Source organism: Dreissena polymorpha, chromosome 5, assembly GCF_020536995.1.
Source record: "Dreissena polymorpha isolate Duluth1 chromosome 5, UMN_Dpol_1.0, whole genome shotgun sequence".
Lineage (NCBI taxonomy): Eukaryota > Metazoa > Mollusca > Bivalvia > Myida > Dreissenidae > Dreissena > Dreissena polymorpha.
In genome coordinates this window covers 49,276,885-49,290,525 of record NC_068359.1, presented here as the reverse complement: position 1 = coordinate 49,290,525, position 13,641 = coordinate 49,276,885, and the positions used below count along the sequence as shown (strand labels likewise).

General features: G+C 35.4%; 1 protein-coding gene across 17 annotated transcripts in view; it reads right to left on the bottom strand.

Moving 5' to 3' along the window:
• LOC127880711 (integrator complex subunit 13-like) overlaps positions 1 to 13,641 on the bottom strand; it is a 126,958-nt gene that overhangs the window by 97,393 nt on the left and 15,924 nt on the right. For 16 of the 17 annotated variants that reach the window (XM_052428055.1, XM_052428056.1, XM_052428068.1 and 13 more), the window contains exons 2-5: positions 6,183 to 6,411; positions 4,226 to 4,288; positions 3,061 to 3,248; positions 1,651 to 1,731 (exon numbers count right to left, since the gene is read on the bottom strand). In XM_052428055.1, the coding sequence (XP_052284015.1) occupies positions 1,651 to 1,731; positions 3,061 to 3,248; positions 4,226 to 4,288; positions 6,183 to 6,404 (554 nt within the window). In that variant the 5' untranslated portion in view covers positions 6,405 to 6,411. Of the gene's footprint in view, positions 1 to 1,650; positions 1,732 to 3,060; positions 3,249 to 4,225; positions 4,289 to 6,182; positions 6,412 to 8,011; positions 8,096 to 13,641 lie in introns of all 17 variants that reach the window. The other variant, XM_052428054.1, reaches the window with a different exon arrangement.

The following is a 13,641-nucleotide window of genomic DNA, read 5'->3' as shown; positions in this document are numbered from 1 at the left end:
GGGATTTTATAATGAAGCATTAAATTTGGCTTTTAAGGGCAACTAATCATTGATAAAATAAAACAATTTCTAATTCAAATATAAATCATGCATGCAATAGTATAAAATATAACTTTTTTTATAACATGATGCATCACACCCAATTTCATAGCTGATTTTAATGTGTCTAGATATAAATGAAATGACCTATTCTGTGCTGTGTTCTGACCAAGTTTTATGAAGAGTGAACTATAAATGTAACTTTTAGAGTGTTGACATGGTTTTACATAGCCATATAAGGAAAAATGCCATGCCCCCTTGGGGCCATGTTTTGCAACAGACCAGAACCATTTTCGAACTCATCTAAGATATCATTAGAACAAATGTTATGACAAAGTTTCATGAAGATTGATCTATAAATGTGACTTTTAGAGAATTAACAAGTTTTTACTATAGCTTTATAAGGAAAAATTCCCCTTCCCTGGCAGCCAAGTTTTTCAACCAAACGGAACCATTTTCAAACTCGTCCAAAATATCATTGGGACAAATCTTCTGACCATGTTTCATGATGATTGGACAATAAATGTGGCCTCTTGAGTGTTAACAAGTTTTACTTTAGCCATATAATGTAAAAATGCCCCGCCCCCTAAGACCATGTTTCTCAAACAACCAGAACCATTTTCGGACTCATCCAAGATATCATTGGCACAAATCTTCCCACCAAATTTCATATAAGGATAAAACAATAAATGTGGCCTCTAGAGTTTTAACAAGGCAAATGTTGACGAGCGACAACGGACAAAAGGCAATCACAAAAGCTCACCATGAGCACATTGTTCACAGGTGAGCTAAAAAATGAAACCAATGATGTAAGGCATCTCATTACATGCACATTGGCTTATTATTTATTTATTACAAGGTGCAGGGGCAAATGTCCGAAGGGGCAAATGTCCAGCTTGAGAATTTGAGTGAAGGGGCAAATGTCCACCTTGAGAAATTTAGTGAAGGGGTAAATGTCCACCTTGAGAATTTGAGTGAAGGGGCAAATGTCTGTTTAGTCCTGATAACATGGAGAGGCAAATGTCAGGAGGGGCAAATGTCTGTATACCCATTGGCGTTTACACAAGGGAAGCTTGGTTCAATAAACATAAAGGACCAGACCTGTTGTCTAGTGGCAACACACTGATGCCAAAACTAAGGGGTCCGCAGACTCAATCCCCCCTCAACCCAAACCAACTAGCTCGTCTTTCGCATGAGATGAAATAAACCCAGTGTCCTTTCTGATTCACACTTGATACTTAAAGACCCTGGAACTGTGCATTTCATGTATTTTGCACTAAGCCCCTGTAACCCAACTAACAAGTCTTCTCTTGGGCATTGGCATACCGAGTACACATAACCCTTTTGCAATCAGAAGCAGAGTGACATTGGCTATATGTAACCAGCATAAAAACAGAACAGCTGGAAAATTACTCGCAGGATGTTAAGATTTTATGCTGTTTACTGCTCATCTGTATGTAAGGCTAGGCTATTTTGTCTTTAAAACTTGAATCTAATTTTTAAATCTTAAAAGTAATTTGATTTGCTATGGGACAACAAACGTGTCAAAATGCCCTTCTGAGCAGGAAATGGTTATGCCACATGTATTCCACAACTCAATGCAGCACTTACTTTTCTGTTTCTGCCGCGAGATTGTTGTGCTGTTCTATGGCACCGCTTACACACTCCTCTAGCATTCGCATGTGCCCATCACTGCAAATAACATAATAATATTTGATTCCTTTCAATTTTCTTTGTTATATATCATTTTTCTTGGAAGTCTGGAGGTTGTCATGGCGTAGTGGATCTGGTGTCATCCTAGCAACCAGGAGGTCACAGGTTTGATCCCCATCGTGGGGTCATTCTTTAGATCTCTCCCTAAGTACTGGTTTTAACCAGGTATTGGACTCAACAGTGTTTAAATAAGCATAAGTATTAGAGCAATCAGGCTACAGTTAATAGATTCAAAACAAACAAGGGACAAAATTGTTTGAAAACCAGGTTTTCAATTTAAAAAAAAAGTTTGATAAAGGGAGACAATTCAAAATTGTTAACCCCCTTGTTTCAAATTCAGTCTGTTTTTACTCGTGGCAACCTTGATTTCATTTTGAAAAAAAGCCCTGACAAAGAAAGACAACTAAAACTCAACATGTGCATAGTTACTGATAATTCATAGTTACCCCCCTTGTTTCAAAATCAATCTATTTTAAGAAGTGGCGACCTAGGTGATATTGACTTAATTCTTTCACGCGACACACCGTCCCATGATGGTGAACAAATGTGCCAAATGATTTTAAGATCTCAAAAGATGAACGACATAGTTATGGCCCGGAAAAGATCATTTATGGCCATTTTTGACCTTCGAACTCAAAGTGTGACCTTGACTTTGGAGATATCGACATAATTCTTTCGCGCAACACACCGTCCAATGATGGTGAACAAATGTGCCAAATGATTTTAAAATCTCAAAATGAACGACAAAGTTATGGCCCAGACAACCTTGTTCCGCCTGCCCGCCAGCCCGCCCGCCGACATTCGCCAATCGAATAACCAGTTTTTTCCTTCGGAAAACCTGGTTAAAAATCATCAAATACAAGACCCTTTTCACCAAAAAAGTAAAAATCTATGGAATAAACCTAATTGCATTTTAATGTCATTTTTCTCTGAATATTGAAATTTACTCCAAACATAGTGTCAATTTTTTGTTTGAAAATACCTTCTAAGAACTAGATAAACACTACTATTATAAGCTATGGGAACATAATCTATACAATAAAAAGCTAAAAATATTATGTTTTAACGGATTTGCAATAAAATTATGCTGTTCTAAGTTTTGCATTTTTTAACTTTGGGGTGCTGTGTTGAAGAGACTAAAAAAACACATCAAACACGATATTATTTTATGAATTACAATTTTTTTTAATTTAGGGTACTCATAACCAACAAATTCTGGTAAAAGTACATCTATAGCATTAATAAACAACAATTTTGGGACGGCATTTACTGTAATGGGACTTGGCTTAAAGCAATGAAAAGTCCAACCTTTTAGCATAAGCTAGGCAGATTATTCTCCCTTTGTTTCCCACTGATTCAGCATCACCTGAAGACATCATTTTCTTCTGCAGGGGTGTCGGCTTACACAGTTCTTCCACGGCCTGGGTAAGTCCATTCACTAGGTTGTATTCATCAGAGCTAGTGGGGGGACCAATCTCTGCCAACCTATTCATTATCTGTCAAAGTGTGAAGAAATACTGTTCATAAAACAGAAGTAACATCGACATAAAACATTATTTGTAAAATGCAGAGAGTCAAACATAAGGTCACTATTGGTGACAACTGCGTAAACATGTAGAGCTTTGCAAAACATGTTTGAAAATTATAAATAATTATCTTTGTTTTTCTTCTTTTTATTTCATTAAAAATTCAAGTCCACTAGAGATCCATTATGTCGCGGTTTGTGGGATCCAAGGATCAGAACGTATCATGATTACAGTATAATAACTTGTCAGGTCATCCATGTTTATTATAAAATATATAAGACATGCTCTGTGAAAAGGGGGTTTAATGCATGTGCGTAAAGTGTCATCCCAGATTAGCCTGTGCAGTCCACACAGGCTTATCAGAGACGATACTTTCCACATAAACTGGATTTATGGCAAGAAGAGTCTTCCTTGTAATGACATATACAATAAAAGCAGAGAGTGTATTCCCTGATTCTGCACAGGCTAATCTGGGACGACACTTTACGCACATGCATTAAGCTCCCTTTTCACAGAGCGAGGCTCAGATGCATTGGCATATTTTGGCTATCCCCAAGGAAGTTATTGACCTGCCATTTTTGTGGTTTTGCAAATACAAAACATCTTACCATTGTAGTTTCAGAGGAGGTTCTTTTTAATTTTTTTACTATATACAAATAAGAGAAACAAGCAAACCCCAGGGTGGTGACATTTGACCATAGAACTCATAAACAAGTCAAGTCAAGAGACAATTGAGAACAAGAACAAATTGTAAATAGCAAAGAATCTTAATTCTAGCAATAGAGTATTTGTGCTCAGATGAGCTTCAAAATACAAGGTAACCTTAAAATATCACTTTATTCTATCCTAAAAACAAGTTCATGTTGATAACAGTATATTTGCCAATCATTTGATAATGAACAGCTTTGCTAAATGGCTTACGCCTTGTGCATTGATGTCAAACTTACCTGGACCATGTTTTGTTCATCACTCCATTCATTCAATGCCTGAGAACCAGTCACCACAGATATCTAAAATGAGAGCAGACTGAGCTGAACAAATGGGTCTTATCCCATACGCGGCATGCAAAGCTCCAGACCAGCCAGCAGATCCCAAGGCTGTTCTCAAGCTTTGCTAGCCAAATATGGCATAAGTCCCATTTTCCCAAGACGCGACTCATATCTAAATTTAAAGTTCGAATGTACTATCATTGATATACAAAAACACAAATGTAAATTTCTACCCTGTACTCAACTTGCAAACCTTTGGATAAACATGACAAAAGAAATATTAAAATATTTTTTAAAGCACCTCAAACCTGTACCGACGTTTGAATTGTTCCTTCACCTATCACAAATGATATATATGCACTTATTCTTAAGTATTTGTGTCTAATTGCATTGGATGACGTTAAGTTTACCGTATTTTCCTTTGTAAAGTGCGCAGTTTTTTACCTCAGAATTTCAAATAAAAAAAGTTTGTGCGCGTTATACATTTATACAACGCTATCCCGGCTGCTAAATTGCAAAAAATTCATTTCATATTTGTAAATATTCATAATAGCCGCCATTTTTTATTCCAGAAAACTACACCCTATAATCTTACAGACTGAAGGGGCCGTTGTCGAAACAACAAAAAGTCGGTAACGGCAGATATGAACGGGGTAGCATTAGTTATTTAAAAAAAAAAAAAATGTTTGAATAAAGTATGCGAACATTTATTTGTCTAGGTTTGTGCACTTCTACGGCCATTTTCGGTCCGATTAGGCAGCTTACATCGGACTGGTAAAGGTATTTGGTCTTTTTTGCAGGTAACCATAGTTGTGAACAGGGACTTCGTAAGTGTTTTCCAGTTTGGCCCTGGTTTTTGGCGCCTTTATTGTGCATCACACTCACGCCTTTGAAGTGTGACAAACAATGACCCAACTTGTCCAACATGATAGATTATCAGTTTTACGTCAATACTGACATATCTCAACAACTGTAGCCCTGTCTCCCATGCGCCACAAAGTTTTTATACAGAATTCAAATTTGAAGCCCATGCTTTCCCCGAGGAAGAATGACACGATGTAAATTAATTCTTGTTTTCTCAAGTTTTACACGAAATGCACGTGGACTGTTTATCTAGCTGTTGCTAGAAAATTACAAAATTGTCAGAAAAGTGTAGTGCTATGCATCCCATGCTCCTTATCATTATGACGCTTCCTATTTTGAATGCTTAATTAAGCTTTCCAATGCCCCAAATTATTGGATTGCGCAATAGCAAAATGGCGGCCAATTTCGGTCCGATTTGGTGGTTTTATTGTCTTAAAATAATTTTTTCTCCATTTCTGCATTAATAAAACAGTCTGCGCGCTATACATGAGGGCGCGCTATACATGGCGACGCGCTATACAAGGGAAAATACGGTATGTAACTTTACTTTTTTGGACATGAATGAACTTTAATTGAATTATTTTATAAAAGTTCTTATTGCATTACTACATTCAAACAGACCAAAATAAGATCACAGCAAGATCTTGACATAAAAAATGCTTCTTTTTTTTCAAAATTAAGCTGCCCAAGTCCTTTTTTGGACTGTGAACGAACAGCTTATATATTATAATTTAGCCTCTTTCTGGGATAACTGCTCTTAATGCATATGCGAAAAGTGTTGCCCCAGATTAGCCTGTGAGTCTGCACAGGCTAATCTGTACAACACTTTCCGCCTAGGTTGAAATTTTTGTTTACAACAGACCTCATTATATCAAACAATTCCATGAGATTGGGCAGTGTTGTCCCTGCTTTGCCTGTGCATGTTGCAAATGCTAATCAGGGACAATAATTTATGCACACGAATAAGTCTAGTTTTCCAAGAAAGTGTCTCAATGGATTGATATGAGACCACAAATGTAAGTATTGCAGCTTGCACTAATATGTTATATACCAGCTTATTTGTGGGAAATATATCATAGACAATCCTGATGTACTCCATAACGGCCTCCACAGAGCACGTCCACAGTGACTTGAATATGGGAGCCGCGGGAATGATGCCCGATGCCTTCCCCTTGGCCAGGATGTCATAGTCGGTGCTTTGATTGCAGGACTTGAGGAAGTCGGGGCTATGGTCCAGCACAAATATGGTCTTGTGAATGATGGAACTTGACATGGTTGCACTGAAAATACAAACCATTAACCAATTGCATTTGAGCCTTGCCCTGTGAAAATTGGGTTAAATGCATGTGCATAAAGTGTCCTCCGCACAGGCTTTTCAGAGACGACACTTTCCTACTAAACTGGATCTTTGCTAACAAGAAACTTAGTTTAAACGAAAAATATCATAAAAGCGGATAGTATCGTCATTGATAAGCCTGTGCGGACTGCACATGGATTAGACTCCCTTTTCACAGAGAGCGGCTCTTGTATTTATTTTTTCTGACTTGTTTAAATTATGACAATATAGATTACAAGGCAGTTACAATGAACAAGTTTTATATTCCCCCATTGTTAAAAGATGGAGGTTTTTTTGTCAAATTTGGGGCCGAAGGTTAGGCCCGATTGCCAACATCAAAATATTTTGGACATTTTTTTTTCTCCAAAATAGTTATTTTGCAAAACCCAAATTTTTTTTACATTAAGATTTTCTCTACATAATTGATGATTCAAAATTGTCAGACAATTTATCAGAATCAGCGATAATCCCTTTATACATCAAACAAAGTTATTTACATCCGGATGATCATAGAAAAACCTGGCTATATCTGGGTAAAACCGGTAAATAGGTAAGTGTACTTGATAAAGGTTAGGGTTTCACACAATGGCTATAAGTAGTTATGCAGTTTAAATAAACATTTAAGGAAACCAATAATTTCTGCATATTATATTCACAGTTTGTAATTTGTATTATTTTGAAAATACAAATGTATCTGATTGCTGCCATTTAGTTCCAATTATGATCATCCAAATGCTTTTGAAAAATGAGTGTTTCCTTGGTGAATGCCAATTTAGTATCATTTTAATTACCTAAGGCAACAAGCCCACACTTAGAATTTACAGACCGTTCCATAATCGATAAATTGACCGCCGCCATATTGTCAGTCACGTGACTGTCCGCCATTACACTGCTGCTAACTTGTGTGAGTCTGCGATTCCATAAGCCAAAGACCCGCTTCACCGTTGTCGGATAAATAAATTACTTAATGAACTAATGTGAGGCGATTATCACATTTTTGTTGTTTAAATGATTGTTTGAAGTTGAGATTGATTGTTAGTGGTTAGTTAAGTCTGGACAATATCTGATCAAAACGAGATAATCGGATTATGCAGAACAAAGAGGCAATTAAACACTGGAATGCAAAGGCATACACGATTTAAAGATTGATGCAAATAATCAAATGAAAAATATTGCATTTAATTTAATTAAATGCTTTTTTTAATGTGTCAATGTGTCAGTTTTCCAAGACAACCAAGACCATGTAATGACGGCCTTAGAATTTAGAAAGAAATTCATCCGTTGAATAATCGGTGCTCTCTTATATATGTTACCGATTGTAAAGCAGCAGTGTAATGGCGGACGCGGAGAGAATTCAGGGGAGATAATTATGTAATGACTAAATTATGGAACGGTCTATACTGAAGTGCAACGAAAAGGCTTATATTGTATTGTTACCAACAACATATCAGGAAAAGACAACATAATCATAAGTAGCAAATTGACAATATATATCAGTTGAATTTAATAATTAAGGGATTAAACAACAGTCAGGGTTTTTTTACCTTATATAACAGACGCCTAATATCGGCGTCTTCTCCCACCAAACTAGGCTGGTTTTTTCCCCTTTCCGGACCAAAAAATTCCCCCTGAATTTTTTAAATTTTTTTTTCAATACAAAGATTACAATATCTCAATTCTATTTCAACTTAATCTTGTCAAACGTAATAAAGTATGAAAAAAGCAATTTATATAGTGCAAACATGTACAAAAGTAATGTAATAATGAGAGAGTAAGTAAACAAATCCCCCAAAAAGGGAAACGCCGCGAAAATTCCCCAGAGTCATGGGCCCTGAGCCATAGTCAGTCCCTGTCAAGAAGATCTCAGTCTGTCACAGTCAGCCATAGTCAATCCCAGTTAAGATGGTCTATGAAGAAAATAACACTCTTTTTTTTTCTTTTTAACCAATTTAGCAGTAAAAGTAAGACTCTTAACATTTTCCCCCATTAAGGAAAAAAGTGCACAATTTGCCCCCCAAAGTTGAAAATCGCGCGTAAAATTCCCCCACATAAGGGCTAAAGGCCCCATCCCCTACAAACCAAAAAAAAACAAAAAAAAACCTGACAGTATAGGAAATTCTAAACTTTAAACTCTGTGGTCAACGTTGGAGAAGCTTCCTGTGAAACAACATCAAACATTTTTAGTGAATTTAAATTTATTATCTATAATATCATCAATAATTTACCGAGTGGTATTTACAAACACTCGCTATTATGTCAGCTATTTTTGTTATACACTAGAGTATCACAGCATATATAGGTATATTTTCATGGAGTCTTCAGTTTCCAAAATTAACTTTTGGAAAACTTGTTCTTCAGCAACAGTTTCAGAGACAACAAAAATATTTAAATATACAAAAAATGAGAAGGGAGGTAGAAATTATACATTCCAACAACTCAGACCACTTTTTTGAAAAATTGTCAGTCCAAATATATTTGGAACTATTTTTGTGTAGCTGAATTTTCTGACACAAAAAACACACTAATTTTTAAGTGTCCAAAACCTTACAATTATACCTGTAAGTGAGAAGGTGGCAAAAATTGTACTTTGCCAACACCACAGACACGAACTATCGTTAAAGTACCTCTTCTCGAACCTCACCTCTTTTTGAACCCTTCATTAGTTCACATTTTTTGCGCATGCACGCATGCGCACTACATCACCGTTTTTTCAGTATTTGTAATTTGTTAATGTCGATTCGCGCGTAGCTGCAAATCGACAAAAATGCGTCAAAAACAGGTAGAATAAGTTGATTAATCATAAAACACATAAAAATCATTGTATTTCTTAATGCTTTTTACATATGTAAGGATTTTCCTTAAAAAAAACTATAAAAACATGGTCTAATTTTAGTTCTCAACTTTGCTTGACAATTTACACATTTCAGCTGCGGCAGTAAGTTACGTGACCATGGTCAAAACATGTGACTAATTTATTTTTAATGTTATACACTGAATGGTTCGAAAGCAGGTACTCATTGTTTGGGCGGTATTGATAGTTTTACATGATATGGATGTGCTGGAAACTTGCTAGTTCTGGCTACCATAACTTTAAGGTAGCGCACCTCTAATGATTTCAGGCGATTTCTTCGAAGGTTGAAGAGCCTACTATTAGGTGCCGTAGCCTTGTGGTTAAGGCGATAGACTAGAAATCTTTTGGGATATTCCCGCGCAGGTTCGAATCCTGCCGACGACGTATACTTTTTTGCGACGCGTTTTATTTATTTTCTAACGTAATTTGATTTAATATGGCATATAAGCTATATTTATTGTTAAATATGTTGCAATTTTTATGCACATTCTTCAATTATTAAAATTAAAACGTTATGGTGAAATTGGGTGATTTACTGTTGAAAATACGAACCATGCACGTTGCATTTTTATTTTTATTTAAAAAAGTAAACGGTAAATCTGTCTATTTCTTGGTATTTTTGCTGTATTTAGTATTTCTATAAAAACTACATTTAAAATATGACTTAAATGATACTATTTTGAATTTAATGACACTTTGTTTTTAACCGACCCAATTTTTACTTGGCTGAAATCACTTACATTTCATGGCGCTCTTCCATAGATAAAAATTTGTAAAAAATAAATGTCTGTAAAAGAATACTTATTTCATCTTGTTTAAACACCTTTACAGCATCTGTACACACCAACTGCATGCCCATATTTGGAAATTTGAATGAATTATGGAACTTTTATATACCCCAGGGGTGAAAATAAACTGGACAAAAGCCGAGCGTGGGGGTGGTTTTGAAAAAATCGGTATATTTTTTTAAAAAGCATGGAAAGCCTACCTACAAATTTGCATGTAGTTCAGTGAAATGATGCTGATTAAGAAAATAATTACTTAGATTATATTTGGATATGTTCCCATTAGAGGTGCGCTACCTTAAATGTCGCTTTTTGATTTTTGACTGCAATGGCGCGACTTTATTGTTATGGACCAACCCCTTAGGAAAGTCAACCAGAAATTCCTGAAAAGTTGACAGTTAACAAAGACCGGTCCAAAACAGCTTTTAAATGCAGTTATTGGCCCAAATCAATCACTTGAGCGGAAAGATTGACATTTTTCACATTTAACTGATATATTCTTTCACAAAATACTATCTTAAACATTAAAAATTTATCTATTCTGCTCTTACATATCGAGAAAAACAGCGATGTGACAGACTTTCTTGAAATGCGAATCTCCCAAGATTTCACGGTCATATGACGTTATTTCTATTTTTAGTTACATACCATGTGCTCAAGTGTTTTCAAATTCAGAATGACATTTCCCAGTATTTAAGATTATTCTGGCTTGTTTTGTAAACAAATTGTAGTGTAAATACAAACTCAAAATAAATATTATTTTAAACTACCTGATTCACACTGCAATCAGTCTTATAATCCACCAGACGCAAGTTGTTAATCACAAATAATAGATTTCAGAAAACGAAAGTAATATTTACAATTTCAGCATAAATTGTCAAGGTCGATCCGAAAGTATCCCCAAATGAAAACTCGTCACGTGACAAAGCGACAATGGCGTCAAAAGTGTGAATTTCAGATTGATGAGAGTTATTTTCATCTTTTGTAAGATGCATTTGAAACATTTGAACCTTAAAATATTCCTTGATGCAGTAATTTATAATTTATATTCATTCACCAATATATGTAGAAATGTATCCAAGAAAATGAGCATTCTTTGATTTATAGCGGGACATAAATATGTTACGACTCTGGTTGACTTTCGATAGGGGGTTGGCTTCAGCGTACAGGTATGTAAATACTATATAAACTGTACGCTGAAGTTTCTTTAACTAGAAACTTGCAAAAGTCTGTTATCAAAAGAGGATTTACATAGCACAGTGCTTTCCTTTGACCCGAGCTTCCGGGTTTTGACGCTTGAAAATAACAGAAGACCCCTTTTTGACTCTTGAGAAAATTACGTCATGCGTCACATTTGACCCGGGGGAATAAACCGACTTGCGTCAACGAGATCAAAAGTTGTTAAGATTAAGCGATAATTGGCTTGGGGCGGAGCATCTCATTTAGTAGACGCTAATCGTTAACGCCCGTTTCTTATCATCGAAGCTCAAGTCCAACCAGTAGGCGGAGTATGGTTAATTGAGAAATCTAGTATTGACCAATTAAAACACTGCTGGTTCGTTGACGCGCGTATTAACTTTCCATTATTTATCACAGCGTTTGTTATCAGCTGTTTGCGGAAAAGACGTGTATTAAACCCACCTAGTAGCAATAATCCAACTCCCAGCTATTGACCCTCAGAGCTGTACGTATGTAGTCATAAAAGCTCAGAGCATTTAAGAAGAACTAATAAACCCACCAAAACAGAATGAACTCATCCGTGTCAGTTTTAATAATATTCAATATAAAATAATAACATCCATATCCACAGTACACTGTAAAGCATATTTTGAGATATTTCAAGAGTATGTCAGAATGTATTTCCAAAGCTGAATGCACCCATCACTGTTTTACTTCATGTTTGCTCAGTTCAAAGACGCGCGAAAGTTATGCTGGCATATGTACTGTCTACAACGTCAAATTACAGGCTTTGCATCAAAGTTGCTAAAATAACTAAAGAACCGATATAACTGACCTTGTGGCAAAGTGACAATTTTTGCAAGTGCTAATTGATTACAAAATACATGTAGGCGTAATAATTGACCGTTTGAGAAGGCATAGAAAACGGCGTGTTTGTCGCACGTCTTCAGTGAAGATGGCACATGAAATAATTAAAGGGTGTCGGAATTTTTGATGGGATTAAATACGGAGGCATCTTTATCGGTGAGTAGAAATATTTTCCTTTTATAGTTTTCCGATTTATATAGGCTATTGTGTTTAGGTGCCACCCGTATGTTTTTTTTTGTGATAGCCAGCAGAAAAGTTTTTTTTCCACATTTTGTATTTCATTCTTAATTTAATAGCCACGCGAAACGGCCAAACAAAGTTATTGGATAAAGTGTAATTGTGCTTGTGCATTCGGAAAATGTCGCAGAGAAACCTTTTCTAATTCGGAATCGGTTGTAACTCTGAAAGTGTGTGTAAGACGCCAACGACAAAGCGTACTTTAGATCTAAATGACAGTGCTCCTAACACCCCCAAACGTGCGAAAGAAGATGTGAACGTCATATGTCATATTGTTTTGCTGTATACATGAAGTAAATGTTGTATTAGAATACATATTTTGTATGTAATCTTTGAGATGTTGTGTAGGGCATATGACATATTGCTCTCTGAGATGTTGTGTTAGACATGATATGACATATTACTCTTTGAGATGTTGTTTAGAACATATGACATATTACTCTGCTGTATACATGAAGTAAATGTTGTATTAGAATACATGTTTTGTATTTATTAATCATTGTGATATTGTGTTTAAAAACATAGTGTTTTAGTGACAGTTCTTACTGTACTGTACAATGTAAGAAATAAATGTTAACATATCTTTTAATTTGTTTATTTTTATATATTATATCTCAGTAATTTGCTTAAATTGCAAAAAATCATTGACTCTCCTGCGTTATTATTGGGACTCTTAGAAGTTTGATTTTGACTCTTGAAAATAGACGAGTTAACGCGTGACGTCACGCGCACCTGCAAAGTTTAGACTCCGCCCACTGGTTGGCAAAAAGAGATGGAATTCATATAAGCGCATATAGAGACGGTGAACATAATCATCGATGTTATTGATAATCATGCACTATATCAAATATAATTTTATAAATAATATCTGAATAAAACATTAGCATGCAAGAAAATGCATTTTAGGAACGATTATATTGTTGTTATTTGATTTTACTAAAAACGAACTCGGGAGTTGAACACAATCTACGAGCTCGATATGTGGTTACCACAAAGATCTCTCTACTTAGCAAATCATTTTAGAATAAAAAATCTCAGAAATGTTAATTCTTTAAGAATAAATTAAATTTAATGAAAGAACAAAATTAAAACAACAAATAGATCGATTTTATGTACGCAACATATAGTTCTGATTAGAACCTTAATATGTCTGTAAAAACTTACCATGTTACACATTAAATAAATTCTCTCGATAAATGAAATTGTTTTTATTTAATTGTTCACACCAATTTTGACACTGTTTGTTTCATCATTT